The 20,808-nt window shown below is 34.0% G+C and overlaps 1 protein-coding gene across 2 annotated transcripts; it reads left to right on the top strand.

Moving 5' to 3' along the window:
- Positions 1-4,538: 4,538 nt before the first annotated feature.
- On the top strand, positions 4,539-19,604 carry LOC117330916 (salivary glue protein Sgs-3-like). 2 transcript variants are annotated; one of them, XM_033889474.1, is made up of 7 exons: positions 4,539-4,623; positions 7,696-7,791; positions 8,068-8,090; positions 15,506-15,625; positions 17,208-17,327; positions 18,521-18,607; positions 19,246-19,604. In XM_033889474.1, exons 1-7 carry the CDS (start codon positions 4,544-4,546, stop codon positions 19,482-19,484), a joined length of 765 nt encoding a protein of 254 aa, XP_033745365.1. In that variant the 5' UTR covers positions 4,539-4,543; the 3' UTR covers positions 19,485-19,604. The 2 variants fall into 2 exon arrangements, with proteins under 2 accessions (XP_033745365.1, XP_033745366.1); XM_033889475.1 differs by lacking the exons at positions 4,539-4,623; positions 7,696-7,791; positions 8,068-8,090 and adding an exon at positions 13,767-14,004.
- Positions 19,605-20,808: the final 1,204 nt, after the last annotated feature.

Genomic DNA, 20,808 nt, shown 5'->3' on the forward strand with positions numbered 1-20,808 from the left:
TCCCTAGGATCACTCACTATCCCTAGCATCACTGACATGTCCTAGAAGAACGAAACAGCTGTATGATGTCCATGGCATCACTGTCGTATTCATAAGGACGAAACAGCTGTATGATATCGATTATTATATAATTAAGCGCACATTCAAACGTGTTAACATATGTTTTGTCTATTGCAATTGAAACACACACATATATATATACACACTGTGTGGTATACTGCATTGTATTTTAGTACAATCAACAACAATAATGATCTACTCATTGTAGAACAGGATGACATTCTGTAGGCTACAAGCTGAAAAATGGAGTCGCGAGTATGGATCATGGAGAAATGGAAATCGATAAATTAATGTTGCGAGTCGAGAAATGAATGTTGCGAGTCGAGAAGTGAAGGTTGCGAGTCGAGAAATGAATGTTGCGAGTCGCCAAAAAATTAATGTTGCGAGTTGAGAAATAAATATTGCGAGTCGAGAAATGAATATTGCAGGTTGAGAAATGAATGTTGCGAGTCGATAAATGAATGTTGCGAGTCGAGAAATGAACGTCGCGAGTAGTGAAAATGTTGCAGATCGAAATATACGAGTTGCGAGTCTAAAATAATTGTTCCGAGAAGAGAAATGCGAGTTGCGAGTCGAGAAATGAATGTTGCAGGTCGATAAATGAATCTTGCTAGTCGAGAAATGAATGTTGCGAGTCGAGAAATGAATGCTTCAGGGTTTCGAGTCAAGAAATGAATGTTGCGAGTCAATAAATGTATGTTGCGAGTAGAGAAATTGGCAAGCACAGCTCAAACTTATCTACCCAAGGAAGACTTTCTGTTTCAGTTGTCTCCCCTCTCTCGCCCAGTAATTTTGCCTGCGAATTATTAACTTGTAATCTGAAGCGAGGCAACTCTCATATAAGAATATCACATTATTCGGACTTGAACTAGGAAGCTGTTATATTTGTATTTATTCATCTATTCTTTATTTCCTGGTATTAATTAAATAAATTTCTATACTGTTACTGAGATTTTTTTTTTTCATTTTTGCGGAAAGCCACGTATACACTGTCGGCGACATAGTTTTTTTTTTTTTTAAACTTTGAGTAAGAATTTAATTGTTCTACGATTAATTGTTTGATGAAACATTTCCCCCTAAAAGTGTATATTAGTGAATTCACGTAAATTTTCAGTATTTTTTTAAAACATGTTTTCTGGAACACAAATCATGTCATCAAACAAAAAGCTGAAATCGTTTGTAAAATCAACTTAAATCTCCCTAGATTTCAAGAACAAGAGGCTCATTGGCCTTAACGGTCACCTGAGTTTTATAATATTTCTTTGACCCTCTTTGACCCCGCCCATCAGGCCCTGGGGGTCAGTCGGACCAACATTTGTATCCCAATAAATTGCCTTCCAAAACTACTAATTATAACAAAGATTATTCCAAAAGAAATCCAACAGATGGTAGTCCAAAATGTGATTTCCCTATATAAACTATAGTAAAGTTTACCTCCGCCCCAGGGGTAAACACGAGACCCCAGAGTTATGAAATCCACAATTCAAATGGTGCAAAATCTTATGATCCTTCCATCTACGACGAGTATTTGATTCTACCTTATTTGGGTTTTGAGAAGAAGATTTTTGAAATTTCTGTTAATTTGACCCTGTTTGTACCCCGCTCATTAGCCCCTGGGGGTCAGCTTGGCCAACAGGTGTACACATGTGTTCAGTTAATTCTACCCTTTTGGCCTCGCCCATGAGCCACTTGGGTTCAGTCAGGGTAACAAGTGCATACCATCAAACTGTCACCTCATGCTGATGATCCTTACCAGATTAGAATAAATTACAAAATAAAGTAAACAAATGATAGTAAAAAACGTGACTTCCTTATATTAACTGTAGTAAAGTTAACTCCTCACTAGGGGCAAACGCGAGACCCCAGGGTCATGAAATTAAAAAATTTGGTGGAGCACCTAAAGACCCTCCCACCTATGAACAGTGTTTGATTCTACCTTATTTTGGTCTTTAATTTTAATTTTTTTTTATTTTGACATTTCAGTTAGTTTGAACCTTTTGGTCTCACCCATGAGCCCCTTAGGTTCAGTCAGGGGGCAACAAGCACATACAATTGTACCATCAAACTGTCATCCCAGGACCTGAAGACCTTTCCAACTATGAACAATATTTGATTCTACCATGTCTGGGAGTTGAGAAGAAAATTTTGAAATTTTTGTCAATTTGACCCTTTTTCGCCCCGCCCTTCATCAGACCCTTCAGGGGTGGGGACCATGTAATTTACAATTTGGTTTGATCTTTAGCCATGGAAGCTTCCCGCAAAATCTACATGAATTTGGTTCAGCGGTTTTAGAGAAGAAGATTTTTGAAATTTCTGTTAATTTGACCCTGTTTGTACCCCGCTCATTAGCCCCTGGGGGTCAGCTTGGCCAACAGGTGCACACATGTGTTCTTGAAACTTCACTAGGTCACTTGAAACTTCGTCTCGGGTAACCTAAGAAATAGCATCTAAAATATTTTATCCGTTTAGATTATCAACTTTGGCTTAATCCGTTCCAATATTCATATCTAACAACCTAGATACCAACTTCACTTCTTACACTAGTGAGCTTTCAACAAGCTACTTAGATAATAAATACCGCGCGAGTGAATCAATACTAATTGTATGTAAAATCGGGAATGCCCCGTTAAATCTTTACGTGCAAGTTACATATTCTCTGAGAAATGTATTATTCATATGAAATTGCATACTCTCCAGAAATTCACATAATCTGTACTTTTAAAATAACCCCAAGCACTTTGTTTAAACAACCAGAATATTGTCTGATATTTCTTTCTCGTTCCTTCCAGCCTTTTTATTTTTATTGTTTCCATACTTGTAAGCAATTGGTATCTGTTTCCCGGGCAATTATATTTTACCAGCAGAAAATACATCTTATTATCTGAAGATTGTATAAATACATTAGATAACAACTGTTTGTTTAAATTTCTTACAGAGCTCATACACGGTAAGTTATTTCTTTTAAAAGTGTGTACGTACATATATTTATCTGTTTGTGAAATCTTTAAAAGCAAAACCATGAAAGTGTTTAACTACTATGAAATATTTTTTAGTTGGTAAGTATATTTGTTAGTACTGATACATATGTAACAAGAAGTACGTGTAAACTTTCTATGCAAAGATATCTATATTCATATTTGTTTACAGTTATAGCCTTTTGATAAGGTCAATATATGGTTTCATTTATACAAGAAAAACATCAACCGAAGACGAAGTAAAGGATAATATTTTTTTCAGATCATTAAAACCATTTGTTAACCGAAATCAAAAGACTTATTATTAATTTATTATTTAATGACATAAGAAATTCGGTTTATTTACTGTTCCTCGGTATTCTGTATTTATACATATGATTATATACAATATTTGTAAATACTATAAGACATATTTTATACTATCAATCATATCATAACATTGGGGACATTGGTTTAAACTGAATTTTATTTGGTCATAGCAATGGTACATGCAAATAATACAAATATAAGGATACAGAAACAAGTACTTGGTACTTATATTAATCCGTCTCCTGATGTAGATATAGGCTATGGACTGATATTGACAAAATTAATAATACATTGTCATATATATTTATATATATATATATATATATATATATATATATAATGTGCAGGGAAGAGAAAAAGAACGGGTGCAGGGGTCGGGTTGGGGATTACTGGGTGGCATCGGGGTTGGCATAAAAAAAAATGCAAGAATGGAACAAACACTGATTGTTTACCGTCCGAGTTCATAATAAAAATGTACTTACACTATATGATATAAGTATTGGGACTGTACATATATTTCTGTAAATATTTACTATTAGTATATAGTAAAACAATACAAACACAAAATCTTAACGAAATCTGCGCCATACAAAGTGTATATAAGTATCGCGACGATAAATAGGATTTCTAGCATAAAGCCAATGGTAATTTCAGAAACGTTTAGATTGAATGATGAAATTTTGAACACAATCAAAAATAACTTCGTTGAACTGAACAGGGAATTCTGGACTACCATGGAGTAAAATGTTAACATTATAGTTAGGAGGACATTGGTCACCGCCTTATTAGTTATAGACGTATTTCACGTGGTCTCATTCTATCTTGACCCGATACAAAGCTATTGAGATATTATGCATGAATACATGAAAATCTGAACAATAAATTTAATGACAATAGATGACTAATAACATTTACGTTGCAAATATATTTAGTGTTATTTTCAAGCAATTATATTTATCTATCTGTAACCGTGTTTAATCTGATTACACATGGTTTTGAAAAGACAAACAAAACATGCACAGATGCATTCTGAAGTATTTATTTAAAAAAAAAGTACTTTTTTGGTTGAAGTTTGAACTCTTGAGAGTAATTAATTTTCTCCGTTAATTTTACGTTTAATATTAATGACGAAATATTAAGTATATGATCATATTATAATTTTCAAAATTTTTTATGTTTAGGGGTACCCATAGATCAGTATGAAAATATCAGCCACCATCAAAGCCATCTATCTCCTGGCGGGGACGGCTGTCTTCCTCCACGGCGTTCAGTCACAAGGGTACGTTTCCTCAATTTTACAATATGCTAGTATAACTTGTAATCAAAAGGCATATATGACTAATCTTATTTAGCCTTTTCACTTCTTGTTTATCCTTTTCGCTTCTAATCAAAAGGCATATATGACTAATCTTATTTAACCTAGTCACTTATAATCAAAAGGCATATATGACTAATCTTATTTAGCCTTTTCACTTCTTATTTAACCTAGTCACTTATAATCAAAAGGCATATATGACTAATCTTATTTAGCCTTTTCACTTCTTATTTAACCTAGTCACTTATAATCAAAAGGCATATTTAACTAATCTTATTTAGCCTTGTCACTTACAATCAAAAGGCATATTTAACTAATCTTATTTAACCTTGTCACTTATAATCAAAAGGCATATATGACTAATCTTATTTAGCCTTGTCACTTATAATCAAAAGGCATATATGACTAATCTTATTTAACCTAGTCACTTATAATCAAAAGGCATATTTAACTAATCTTATTTAGCCTTTTCACTTATAATCAAAAGGCATATATGACTAATCTTATTTAGCCTTTTCACTTATAATCAAAAGGCATGTATGACTAATCTTATTTAGCCTTTTCACTTCTTATTTAGCCTTTTCACTTATAATTAAAAGGCATATATGACTAATCTTATTTAGCCTTTTCACTTCTTATTTAGCCTTGTCACTTATAATCAAAAGGCATGTATGACTAATCTCATTTAGCCTTTTCACTTATAATCAAAAGGCATATAAATTTTGTATGACTAATCTTATTTAGCCTTTTCACTTCCCTGCCCCGAAATGATTTCACTCGCACGTATCTTTTCATACCTATTGTTTATCTTTTTGTTTCTGTTCAGGCGCATCTATTATTGTTTTGGCAAATAAAACGAAAACATATATTTCAACAAAGAACAAAAGGAATCAAAGGGTAGCAAATTGAAAAACAATTTTCTTGTCTTCATCTAGAAAAAAATATACTGAAAATACCGATATGTACACAAAACCACGACTCAAAAACGAGTGCAGACTTTAAAGAGGATAAGATCGGGTGTTCTGAAAAACTTAGCGTCCTCTTCAACATCGATGACACCGACTTGGGTAAATCTACGTCAAATCCGGGTTTTGTTCCTTGAAAGGAGAACCAGACATACCAAAACAACAGGGAGTAATGCCATATTAGCGACATTGTAATTCTAACTCAAAATCGATAAAGGGCAAAAACAATAGAGAATATCGACATATTAGCTAAATCGTAATTCTAATTCAAAATCGGTAAAGCGAGGGCAAAACAACAGAGAATGCTGACATAATAACAAAATCCCAATTCTTTCTCAAAATACGATTTAACGAGGACAAAAACAACACAGAATTCAAATCTAGGTCAAATTCGGATTAATCAAATTCTCAAATGAGAACTAGGCGTTGACAATGGAACCATCAGGTATTTAAACAAGCATGGGACACCTCTGATTTCTCATCAAACTAGGAAATAGAATATTTCGGAATGAGCTCATGATATCGACCATGGAACTTACGCATGGTCTTCATTAACCTGAATCTGTGCTCGATATTAACACGTTGTTGAAAAACCATTTATTTAAAGTTATATCTATCCACATAAGCAATACAGTTAAAGAACGTTATTTATTACATTTTTACCAGTGAAATATCAAACATTATTATTTCTATAAAAGTGATATTATTTTTCGCTGGTGAAAAATATCACTTTTGCTGATTTGACCAATCAAATTAATGATTAGAAAATACCCAAATAATTGACCAATCAGAAAGCCCGACATATATGTCAGCACCTTGACAGGGGGAACTACTTTTTTTAGGGAACTGTAGGCCTAGTTAGCATACGGGGTAGGTTTTTCGTTGATAAAAAATGTAATAAACAGAATATATAATAGTGTCTTCAGTAATACCAAATATATTTCACTCGTGTGGCTAATGTTTTGATATTTTTCACTCGTGCTGCGCACTCGTGAAAAATATCAAAATATTAGCCCCACTCGTGAAATATATTTGGTATTACTGAAGACACTGTTAGATATCCTCTATATATTGCTGCCACATTAGTTTCCTCTGTTTAGTAATATATCGGTGCTATTATCCCTACTGCCATTTCTGAATATGTCCATGTGTTTCCATGATGTCAACCATTCTGCCTTTGTCCCTATATTGACTCCGTATGACTACTATACTAGATACAAACGTGCCAAATACAGCACAGTTACGATTTTACATTGATATAAATATACCGTATAGCGCAACATTTTAGCGGTCATAAAATTTGGCGATTTGGTCATGAAAACTGAAAGTTAAATTTTGGCGGGTTAAATTTAGCGATTTCCCTTAAATCTAGGGTTTTAATCTGGCGTTGAGCATATATATTACCTGCCGGTATATATAGATAATTATGTTATGTCCATACATCCTATCCATGTTGATTAAGTGTGTTGTGTATTTTTGACAGAGGACTGCCTTGAAACCGGAAACTATTACCAAATGATTTGTCAAATTAGTGTTTATATGAGTATGTGTACAAGCAACAGACAAAGAGAATTTAATCAACCGTATGATATCGCCGTGGTCATCTGTTGTATGATGTGTACACTTACAGGAAGTTTAACAATTAATGAGTCTACAGGTAAAGTGTTACCATCAGTTCATTGAATGGTATGAGTAGATGGCTTTGTTTTGATAAAACTTAATTATGATGCGATATATGTCATACTTGTATAGCTTTATATTTTGTATATGTTTGCCTGAACTGTAATGATTTATTTTATTTTATTTTTGTGTTGTAAAACTTTATTCTACGCATGCTTTTTTATGCTTCCATACTTGTTGTTTCTGTAATGGAATTTTCACATACGTTCTGGAGCTAATTACATTTATTAGTTTTTATGGTATTTTTTTTCTAAATGTATGTTCTATACTTGCAAGCAGTCGAAAATACCTCACGCACTGTAATGATTTTATCAAATAAACTAGAAATTTTAATCCACGAAAAAAACAAACAAACAAACAAACATTACTTAAATATGTACTATTTTTTCAGCTGTCCGTCCGGATGTCAATATGGGACAACTACGGAAATGCAAAAGATAACCGAAGATTGTCACAGGTTTATGCTTTTCCGGTCACGCTGTTCAAGGTCAGTCATCCATGACGGATTAATCAAATTTTTCTTCAAATTTCAAAATTATTGTCATCGTATTCATTTTCTTCTATACATTTTCAAATATGTAAATATTGAATAATCTATACAGATCTGCAGTTCATTGCTTGAGATGCCTTTTTACCAGATATCTCAATATAGTCAGATTCACTGTAAACCTTTTTATGCTTTTTATGTACCACAATTTTAGCGTCTAACTGATATTACATGCATTGATTTGATTGATATTTTAATTTTCGTTTTTAATTTCAGGATGATAAAAGCATGCGTTTGTGGTGAGTATATATTTCTAAGTAGTTTGAATAGTACTGTCACATATGTATATATATTGGTGAATGCCCAATCGTCAATAAGGAGAATCCCTAATATATATTTTATTAAAAAATACTATAAACGTATTAACAGTAGAAATCTTATTTTGGCGGGGATCTTATTTTAGCGGAAATATTGTTTTTGCGATTTTCACGCTTGAAGTAATCCGTTGATTTTTGATAACGATATCCTAAGTTTCCGTACAAAGTTTTCTATGGTAAGCATATTGTAGTATCGCCGATTCCTGGTAGAACTAACCTGTTTTATTTTGGTTACGCGCGAACATTTGAGCTCGCATAAAATAGTACGTTTACAGTATCTCTGAAATGATATTAATTCTGCTGTTTATTTCATTATAACGATGATGTTATCTGAGAATAGGGAGGTACTAAGGCGTTCCAGAATTTTAAATAATTTCCGAGGATACAAGTGGCTAGATGTTTTAATTGTCATCGCAATAGAACTCAAAGCTAAGAAGTTGACTAGAATTCAGATAATGGTCTTATCATCTAGACCCAACACTTTTACTGCAAAGTATATGAATTGAAGAGTATATAACGTTGATATCCCATGATGATATATTATGTTCATTTAGCTACTCCTGGAACGATACCTACTGCAAGTAGCCCGACAAGCACACGCACTGAAAATATGGCTAAAAAAGGAGTGTGGTCGTCAATCGAAAACCCAGTACAAAACCTCTGCACAAAACAGGTCTGAATCTTAGCCAATATTCCATCTGAATATTACCTAATTGGACATTTTCAAAACCGTGTTATTCACGGGACGGTTAAATGTTACTAACTTTTGTATTGAATGTTGCAAATATCTCTGTTTTATAGTCATTTTAACAATACAACATTTGTTGTTTGAAATGGCATTATTGCTGTCTTCAGTTAAGATTAAAATTAGCATTTTCTATTTCCCTTAAATATCAAAAGTTGTTATTATGAATATTATCAAATAGAAGACGTGGAACATGAGAAAGATTAAAACAAAAACAAAAACAAAAACTAAACAAAGAAAAGAAAATATTTTTTTTTAAGTGCCTTTAAAGCGACTTTAACTGTAAAAAATCCCTTTTAGAAAATATCAGGCGTAATATTTCCATTAGATATACAAGGTATCATAAGACTTAGATTCTCCCTTAATTACGTAAATTAAAAATGTCCGCAACCGTGTTTTCTTTTTAAATACCTCAATCATTTCAAAACAATGACACTACAATTCTGTAGGTCCTTCTAGAATGTATACATGTTAACACTTGTAAGCAGAACGCTCTGCTGATTCGTCACTGACAACCACGTGACCGCATTCAACTTTCTCGGTGTAGCATTCTTTACAAACACCAACAAAAGTAAACAGTGTTTAAAAACGGGTTATCATATAATTGTAGAACATCTCTACGTGATAGGTTCGTGCATAGCTATATCTTCAGCACAGTTCCTTATTTATTAGAAGCAATAACGATTTATTGAATATGAAATCTACAAAAATGAGTGTTCACCTTAATCCATATATATGCAAATGCGTAGCTTTGCGATATCCTAAGGCGTAAACGTGACCATGATATGACGAGTTCAGGAACAGCCGAGAAAAGGCTACGTTCGCTTTCACCTGACACAAATTCTTTTGGAATTTAAAATTTTAACATTAAATTTCAACTTACCGGATTAGGTTTTATCAAGCTAACCCCAAATGACAGCAGTCGATCAACTTTCCGCTGCAAATGGTGCGACGCCATCATCGAGTAAAACGGTTAGCCATTAATAACAATCTTAATAAGGCCGTCCGTCACATTTTGACGAAGTGATCAAATAAATATCATTTTAGCGGAAATCTTATTTTGGTGGAAAACTTATTTAGGATTTTCACGATTGAAGTAATCCGTTGACTATTGATAACGATATTTTTAGTTTCTGTACAAAGTTTTCTATGGCAAGCATTGTAGTATCGCCGATTCATCGTGCAGCTGACCTGTTTTATTTTGGTTACGCGCGAACATTTGAGCTCGCATAAACAGTACGTTTACAGTATCTGTGAAGTGATATTAATTCTGCTGTTTATTTCATTATAAGGATGATGTTATCTGAGAAATAGGGAAGTACTAAGGTGTTCGAGAATTTTAAATAATTTCCGAGTATACCAGTGGCTAGATGTTTTTATTGTCATCGCAATAGAACTCAAAGCTAAGAAGTTGACTAGAATTCAGATAAAGGTCTTATTATCTGGACCCAACACTTTTACTGCAAAGTATATGAATTGAAGAGTATATAACGTTGATATCCCATGATGATATATCATGTTCATTTAGCTACTCCTGGAACTATACCTACTACTGCAAGTAGCCCGACAACCACACGCACTGAAAATAAGGCTGAAAAAGGAGTGCGGTCGTCAATCAAAAAACCGAGTACAAAACCTCTACACAAAATAGGTATGAATTTTGGCCAATATTCCATCTGAATATTACCTGATTGGACATTTTCAAAACCGTGTTATTCACGGGACGGTTAAATGTTACTAACTTTTGTATTGAATGTTGCAAATATCTCTTTTGCATAGTCATATTAACAATACAACATTTGTTGTTTGAAATGGCATTATTGCTGTCTTCAGTTAGCGTCCCCCTTTTCACTTACCAGCAGGATAAAATTAGCATTTTCTATTTCCCTTTAATATCAAAAGTTGTTATTATGATTATTATCAAACAGAAGACGTGGAACGTGAAAAAGATTAAAACAAAAACAAAAAAACAAAAACAAAAACAACAAAAAAAACAAAAACAAACAAACAAAGAAAAGAAAAAAAAAGAAATGTTTTTTTAAATGCCTTTAAAGTGAGTTTAACTGTAAAAAAATCCCTTTTAGAAAATATCAGGCGTAATATTCCAGAATGTATACAAGTTAACACTTGTAAGCAGAACGCTCTGCTGATTCGTCACTGACAACCACGTGACCGCATTCAACTTTCTCGGTGTAGCATTCTTTACAAACACCAACAAAAGTAAACAGTGTTTAATAACGGATTATCATATAATTGTAGAACATTTCTACGTGATAGGCTCGTGCATAGCTATATCTTCAGCACAGTTCCTTATTTATAAGAAGCAATAACGATTTATTGAATATGAAATCTGCAATCGTAGTCGCTTAAAAAAATGATTGTTTACCTTAATCCATATATATGCAAATGCGTAGATTTGCGATATCCTAAGGCGTAAACGTGACCATGATATGACGAGATCAGGAACAGCCGAGAAAAGGCTACGTTCGCTTTCACCTGACACAAATTCTTTTGGAATTTAAATTTTTAACATTAAATTTCAACTTCATTTGATCTCAAGTCCGGATTAGGTTTTATCAAGCTAACCCCAAATGACAGCAGTCGATCAACTTTCTGCTGCAAATGGTGCGACGCCATCATCGAGTAAAACGGTTAGCCATCCATAACAATCTCAATAAGGCCGTCCGTCTCATTTTGACAATCTTATTTTGGTGGGAAACTTATTTTAGCGATTTTCACGATTGAAGTAATTCGTTGACTATTGATAACGATATCCTAAGTTTCTGTACAAAGTTTTCTATGGCAAGCATTGTAGTATCGCCGATTCCTTGAAGAACTAACCTGTTTTATTTTGGTTGCGCGCTACATTTGAGCCCGCATAAAATAGTACGTTTACAGTATCTCTGAAATGATATGAAATCTGCTGTTTATTTCATTATAACGATGATGTTATCTGAGAATAGGGAGGTACTCAGTTGTTCGAGAATTTTAAATTATTTCCGAGTATACCAGTGGCTAGATGTTTTAATTGTCATCGCAATAGAACTCAAAGCTAAGAAGTTGACTAGAATTCAGATAAAGGTCTTATTATCTGGACCCAACACTTTTACTGCAAAGTATATGAATTGAAGAGTATATAACGTTGATATCCCATGATGATATATCATGTTCATTTAGCTACTCCTGGAACTATACCTACTACTGCAAGTAGCCCGACAACCACACGCACTGAAAATAAGGCTGAAAAAGGAGTGCGGTCGTCAATCAAAAAACCGAGTACAAAACCTCTACACAAAATAGGTATGAATTTTGGCCAATATTCCATCTGAATATTACCTGATTGGACATTTTCAAAACCGTGTTATTCACGGGACGGTTAAATGTTACTAACTTTTGTATTGAATGTTGCAAATATCTCTTTTGCATAGTCATTTTAACAATACAACATTTGTTGTTTGAAATGGCATTATTGCTGTCTTCAGTTAGCGTCCCCCTTTTCACTTACCAGCAGGATAAAATTAGCATTTTCTATTTCCCTTTAATATCAAAAGTTGTTATTATGATTATTATCAAACAGAAGACGTGGAACGTGAAAAAGATTAAAAAAAAAACAAAAAAACAAAAAAACAACAAAAAAACAAAAACAAAAACAAACAATCAAAGAAAAGAAAAAAAAAAGAAATGTTTTTTTAAATGCCTTTAAAGTGAGTTTAACTGTAAAAAAATCCCTTTTAGAAAATATCAGGCGTAATATTTCCATTAGATATACAAGGTATCATAAGACTTAGATTCTCCCTTAATTACGTAAATTAAAAATGTCCGCAACCGTGTTTTTTTTAAATACCTCAATCAGTTCAAAACAATAACACTACAATTCTGTAGGTCCTTCTAGAATGTATAAAAGTTAACACTTGTAAGCAGAACGCTCCGCTGATTCGTCACTGACAACCACGTGACCGCATTCAACTTTCTCGGTGTAGCATTCTTTACAAACACCAACAAAAGTAAACAGTGTTTAATAACGGATTATCATATAATTGTAGAACATTTCTACGTGATAGGCTCGTGCATAGCTATATCTTCAGCACAGTTCCTTATTTATTAGAAGCAATAACGATTTATTGAATATGAAATCTGCAATCGTAGTCGCTTAAAAAAATGATTGTTTACCTTAATCCATATACATGTATATGCAAATGCGTAGCTTTGCGATATCCTAAGGCGTAAACGTGACCATGATATGACGAGATCAGGAACAGCCGAGAAAAGGCTACGTTCGCTTTCACCTGACACAAATTCTTTTGGAATTTAAATTTTTAACATTAAATTTCAACTTCATTTGATCTCAAGTCCGGATTAGGTTTTATCAAGCTAACCCCAAATGACAGCAGTCGATCAACTTTCTGCTGCAAATGGTGCGACGCCATCATCGAGTAAAACGGTTAGCCATCCATAACAATCTCAATAAGGCCGTCCGTCTCATTTTGACAATCTTATTTTGGTGGGAAACTTATTTTAGCGATTTTCACGATTGAAGTAATTCGTTGACTATTGATAACGATATCCTAAGTTTCTGTACAAAGTTTTCTATGGCAAGCATTGTAGTATCGCCGATTCCTTGAAGAACTAACCTGTTTTATTTTGGTTGCGCGCTAACATTTGAGCTCGCATAAAAAGTACGTTTACAGTATCTCTGAAATGATATGAAATCTGCTGTTTATTTCATTATAAGGATGATGTTATCTGAGAAATAGGGAAGTACTAAGGTGTTCGAGAATTTTAAATAATTTCCGAGTATACCAGTGGCTAGATGTTTTAATTGTCATCGCAATAGAACTCAAAGCTAAGAAGTTGACTAGAATTCAGATAAAGGTCTTATTATCTGGACCCAACACTTTTACTGCAAAGTATATGAATTGAAGAGTATATAACGTTGATATCCCATGATGATATATCATGTTCATTTAGCTACTCCTGGAACTATACCTACTACTGCAAGTAGCCCGACAACCACACGCACTGAAAATAAGGCTGAAAAAGGAGTGCGGTCGTCAATCAAAAAACCGAGTACAAAACCTCTACACAAAATAGGTATGAATTTTGGCCAATATTCCATCTGAATATTACCTGATTGGACATTTTCAAAACCGTGTTATTCACGGGACGGTTAAATGTTACTAATTTTTGTATTGAATGTTGCAAATATCTCTTTTGCATAGTCATTTTAACAATACAACATTTGTTGTTTGAAATGGCATTATTGCTGTCTTCAGTTAGCGTCCCCCTTTTCACTTACCAGCAGGATAAAATTAGCATTTTCTATTTCCCTTTAATATCAAAAGTTGTTATTATGATTATTATCAAACAGAAGACGTGGAACGTGAAAAAGATTAAAAAAAAAAAAACAAAAAAAAAACAAAAAAAAACAAAAACAAACAAACAAAGAAAAGAAAAAAAAAGAAATGTTTTTTAAAATGCCTTTAAAGTGAGTTTAACTGTAAAAAAATCCCTTTTAGAAAATATCAGGCGTAATATTCCAGAATGTATACAAGTTAACACTTGTAAGCAGAACGCTCTGCTGATTCGTCACTGACAACCACGTGACCGCATTCAACTTTCTCGGTGTAGCATTCTTTACAAACACCAACAAAAGTAAACAGTGTTTAATAACGGATTATCATATAATTGTAGAACATTTCTACGTGATAGGCTCGTGCATAGCTATATCTTCAGCACAGTTCCTTATTTATAAGAAGCAATAACGATTTATTGAATATGAAATCTGCAATCGTAGTCGCTTAAAAAAATGATTGTTTACCTTAATCCATATATATGCAAATGCGTAGCTTTGCGATATCCTAAGGCGTAAACGTGACCATGATATGACGAGATCAGGAACAGCCGAGAAAAGGCTACGTTCGCTTTCACCTGACACAAATTCTTTTGGAATTTAAATTTTTAACATTAAATTTCAACTTCATTTGATCTCAAGTCCGGATTAGGTTTTATCAAGCTAACCCCAAATGACAGCAGTCGATCAACTTTCTGCTGCAAATGGTAAAACGGTTAGCCATCCATAACAATCTCAATAAGGCCGTCCGTCTCATTTTGACAATCTTATTTTGGTGGGAAACTTATTTTAGCGATTTTCACGATTGAAGTAATTCGTTGACTATTGATAACGATATCCTAAGTTTCTGTACAAAGTTTTCTATGGCAAGCATTGTAGTATCGCCGATTCCTTGAAGAACTAACCTGTTTTATTTTGGTTACGCGCGAACATTTGAGCTCGCATAAACAGTACGTTTACAGTATCTGTGAAGTGATAGTAATTCTGCTGTTTATTTCATTATAAGGATGATGTTATCTGAGAAATAGGGAAGTACTAAGGTGTTCGAGAATTTTAAATAATTTCCGAGTATACCAGTGGCTAGATGTTGTAATTGTCATCGCAATAGAACTCAAAGCTAAGAAGTTGACTAGAATTCAGATAAAGGTCTTATTATCTGGACCCAACACTTTTACTGCAAAGTATATGAATTGAAGAGTATATAACGTTGCTATCACATGATGATATATTATGTTCATTTAGCTACTCCTGGAACTATACCTACTGCAAGTAGCCCGACAACCACACGCACTGAAAATAAGGCTGAAAAAGGAGTGCGGTCGTCAATCAAAAAACCGAGTACAAAACCTCTACACAAAATAGGTATGAATTTTGGCCAATATTCCATCTGAATATTACCTGATTGGACATTTTCAAAACCGTGTTATGCACGGGACGGTTAAATGTTACTAACTTTTGTATTGAATGTTGCAAATATCTCTTTTGCATAGTCATTTTAACAATACAACATTTGTTGTTTGAAATGGCATTATTGCTGTCTTCAGTTAGCGCCCCCCTTTTCACTTACCAGCAGGATAAAATTAGCATTTTCTATTTCCCTTTAATATCAAAAGTTGTTATTATGATTATTATCAAACAGAAGACGTGGAACGTGAAAAAGATTAAAAAAAAAAAAACAAAAACAAAAACAAAAACAAACAAAGAAAGAAAAGAAAAAAAAGAAATGTTTTTTTAAATGCCTTTAAAGCGACTTTAACTGTAAAAAATCCCTTTTGGAAAATATCAGGCGTAATATTTCCATTAGATATATAAGGTATCATAAGACTTAGATTCTCCCTTAATTACGTAAATTAAAAATGTCCGCAACCGTGTTTTTTTTTAAATACCTCAATCATTTCAAAACAATAGCACTACAATTCTGTAGGTCCTTCTAGAATGTATACATGCTAACACTTGTAAGCAGAACGCTCTGCTGATTCGTCACTGACAACCACGTGACCGCATTCAACTTTCTCGGTGTAGCATTCTTTACAAACACCAACAAAAGTAAACAGTGTTTAATAACGGATTATCATATAATTGTAGAACATTTCTACGTGATAGGCTCGTGCATAGCTATATCTTCAGCACAGTTCCTTATTTATAAGAAGCAATAACGATTTATTGAATATGAAATCTGCAATCATAGTCGCTTAAAAAATGCGTAGCTTTGCGATATCCTAAGGCGTAAACGTGACCATGATATGACGAGATCAGGAACAGCCGAGAAAAGGCTACGTACGCTTTCACCTGACACAAATTCTTTTGGAATTTACAATTTTAACATTAAATTTCTACTTCATTTGATCTCAATTCCGGATTAGGTTTTATCAAACTAACCCCAAATGACAGCAGTCGATCAACTTACTGCTGCAAATGGTGCGACGCCATCATCGAGTAAAACGGTTAGCCATCCATAACAATCTCAATAAGGCCGTCCGTCTCATTTTGACAATCTTATTTTGGTGGGAAACTTATTTTAGCGATTTTCACGATTGAAGTAATCCGTTGACTATTGATAACGATATCCTAAGTTTCTGTACAAAGTTTTCTATGGCAAGCATTGTAGTATCGCCGATTCCTTGAAGAACTAACCTGTTTTATTTTGGTTGCGCGCTAACATTTGAGCTCGCATAAAATAGTACGTTTACAGTATCTCTGAAATGATATGAAATCTGCTGTTTATTTCATTATAACGATGATGTTATCTGAGAATAGGGAGGTACTCAGTTGTTCCAGAATTTTAAATTATTTCCGAGTCATCGCAATAGAACTCAAAGCTAAGAAGTTGCCTAGAATTCAGATAATGGTCTTATCATCTAGACCCAACACTTTTACTGCAAAGTATATGAATTGAAGAGTATATAACGTTGATATCCAATGATGATATATTATGTTCATTTAGCTACTCCTGGAACTATACCTACTGCAAGTAGCCCGACAACCACACGCACTGAAAATAAGGCTGAAAAAGGAGTGCGGTCGTCAATAAAAAAACCGAGTACAAAACCTCTACACAAAATAGGTATGAATTTTGGCCAATATTCCATCTGAATATTACCTGATTGGACATTTTCAAAACCGTGTTATGCACGGGACGGTTAAATGTTACTAACTTTTGTATTGAATGTTGCAAATATCTCTTTTGCATAGTCATTTTAACAATACAACATTTGTTGTTTGAAATGGCATTATTGCTGTCTTCAGTTAGCGCCCCCCTTTTCACTTACCAGCAGGATAAAATTAGCATTTTCTATTTCCCTTTAATATCAAAAGTTGTTATTATGATTATTATCAAACAGAAGACGTGGAACGTGAAAAAGATTAAAAAAAAAAAAAAAAAAAAACAAAAACAAAAACAAACAAAGAAAGAAAAGAAAAAAAAAGAAATGTTTTTTTAAATGCCTTTAAAGCGACTTTAACTGTAAAAATCCCATTTAGAAAATATCAGGCGTAATATTTCCATTAGATATACAAGGTATCATAAGACTTAGATTCTCCCTTAATTACGTAAATTAAAAATGTCCGCAACCGTGTTTTTTTTAAATACCTCAATCAGTTCAAAACAATAACACTACAATTTTGTAGGTCCTTCTAGAATGTATACATGTTAACACTTGTAAGCAGAACGCTCTGCTGATTCGTCACTGACAACCACGTGACCGCATTCAACTTTCTCGGTGTAGCATTCTTTACAAACACCAACAAAATTAAAGAGTGTTTAATAACGGGTTATCATATAATTGTAGAACATTTCTACGTGATAAGCTAGTGCATAGCTATATCTTCAGCACAGTTCCTTATTTATAAGAAGCAATAACGATTTATTGAATATGAAATCTGCAATCATAGTCGCTTAAAAAATGCGTAGCTTTGCGATATCCTAAGGCGTAAACGTGACCATGATATGACGAGATCAGGAACAGCCGAGAAAAGGCTACGTACGCTTTCACCTGACACAAATTCTTTTGGAATTTAAAATTTTAACATTAAATTTCAACTTCATTTGATCTCAATTCCGGATTAGGTTTTATCAAACTAACCCCAAATGACAGCAGTCGATCAACTTTCTGCTGCAAATGGTGCGACGCCATCATCGAGTAAAACGATTAGCCATTAATAACAATCTTAATAAGGCCGTCCGTCTCATTTTGACGAAGTGATCAATGAATTGTAGAGTATATAACGTTAATATCCCATGATAATATTTTCCTTCAGCTACTCATGAAACTACTACAGGTACTGAAAACATGACTGAAAAAAGAACACGGTGGCCCATCGAATCAACAACTCTACACATAAAAGGTATGGATCTTAGCCAATACTCAATCTCAATATATATGAATTTAATTTTGCCAATCTTGAAGACGCGATGAAGTTTGCCAAGAGTTACCTAATTTGAAAACATTTTTCAAAACCGTGTGATGAACCGGCCTGTTTAAGGATGCTTACACTTGTATTAACAAGTATACCTTATGCACAGCCATTTAAGCAATAGAACAGTTGTTGTATTTTCTTGTATAACCTTCCGTTATCATTACATACAAAAACGTGAAAATATTAATATAAAAAAATATTTTCTGAAGTGCCACTTACAATTCATTGTTAACCGTAACCCATGCATTTGCAGATGCGTAGCTTTAAGAGATCAAAAAGGGTAACCGCGGCCATGGTATGATGAAGTAAAAAGCAGCAGAGAAAAAGCTACAGAGCTTTCACTTGACATAAATTCCTTTGGAATTTAAGCTTGAACACTGAGTTTTATCTTCTCATGTTCGAATAGGTTCAAACTACGCCCAAATGACAATATATACATACTTTACATAAACGTATTTCATACTGAATTCAAATAGTTAATTTCTAAATTCATGATATACTAACGAAGTTTTCAAAATTACATTTCCAATATGAATATCATCTTTTTTTTTAAATATATATTTCAGCTGCAAAAGGTGTGTCGCCAACACCGAGAAAAATGACTATGCTACCCAAAACAAAGCCGTCCGGTTTAGAAGACATATGCAAAACCCGACCTAAGGATGAGTTTCACCTGCCTTATCCCCCAGATCCGTCCAAGTTTGTCCAGTGTGATATTACCGGACGAGCTTACCTCAGGTCCTGTGGCGACTTGACTGTTTGGGATAATACCTTCAAAGCGTGCGTCGGCAAACAAATGTTTTAGAGGACAGTGTTCTTGACTTGGATATCTTGTCAATGACGACATAAAACTGATATAGCTTATCATTTGATCGTTGTGTATCTATGTCCTTTTATCCAATAAAAAACTGACACTGACGAAAAAGGACTGGCTTTATATCTCCTACACCACTTGATACTTGCGCTTCATGCTTAGGACATGAGTTTACCTAAGTGAGGCGGTGTGGGTCATGTGTTAAAATAAGGTCACTCTGGCTTAATTTTGACCTTCTACATCAAAGAAAAAATATCCTGGCTTTATCTCCTACACTACACGACACTTGCACTTCATACTTAGAGCATGGACTTGCCTAGGAGAGACAGTGTGTCATGTGTCAAAATTAGATCACTCTGGCTTAGTTTTGACTTTTGACCTACATAAAAGAAAAAATGTCTAGGCTCTTTTTCCTACATGACTTGATACTGGCATTTCATATTTGGGGCATGGATTCACATTGGTGAGACGAAGTGTGTCAAAATTAGCAAATCATGTCACGCTGACCTACATATGATTTTTGGCCAAAAACAATGTAAAAGTATGATAAGACTTTTTTTCCTACACTACTTGTCACTTGAAATTCATACTTGGGACGGTGTCATATATCAAAAGTAGGTCACTTTGACCTACATTTGGATCTTTGACCTACAACGAAGAAAAAGTTTACACTACACTACTACTAGTCACTAGAAATTCATAATTGGAATAGTGTCATATATCAAAAGTAGGTCACTTTGACCTACATTTAGATCTTTGACCTACACAGAAGAAAAAGTTTTGGATGCGTATTCACTTTATTTATTTCAAATTCTGTTCATATGATTTTACATCCGACGGGGAACTGTATAATTATCTCGTTGAATAATAATATGGTTTATAGATAAACTGTTTCTGAAGTCAAACTTAAATTTAACTAGTGTTATCATGTTTGGCAAACAGTTAAGTGTTGTTCCTGCATTTGTATTTAAACAACAAAGAGCAAAATGACACATTTTGAACTCGTACGACCAGAAGATGTGCAAATGTTACAAGCTGTAGTCAGATATTGAAACAACAACGAGCGTTACGTGTCCTTCCATCTGCTTATTATTATACCCCCCGCAACGAAGTAAGGGGGGGGGGGGGGGGGGGGGGGTGGTATACTGGAATCAGGTTGTCCGTTCGTCCGTCCGTCCGTCCGTCTGTAGACACAACAATGTACCGGCTACTCCCCCTAAACTACTGAGGGAATTTCAATGAAACTTTATGGCAACAACCCTTATACATAGTAGATGTGCGTAATCTATATCATGTTGTAATTTTGTGGTTACCA

This window comes from Pecten maximus, chromosome 7 (assembly GCF_902652985.1).
Source record: "Pecten maximus chromosome 7, xPecMax1.1, whole genome shotgun sequence".
NCBI classification, from domain to species: Eukaryota; Metazoa; Mollusca; class Bivalvia; order Pectinida; family Pectinidae; genus Pecten; species Pecten maximus.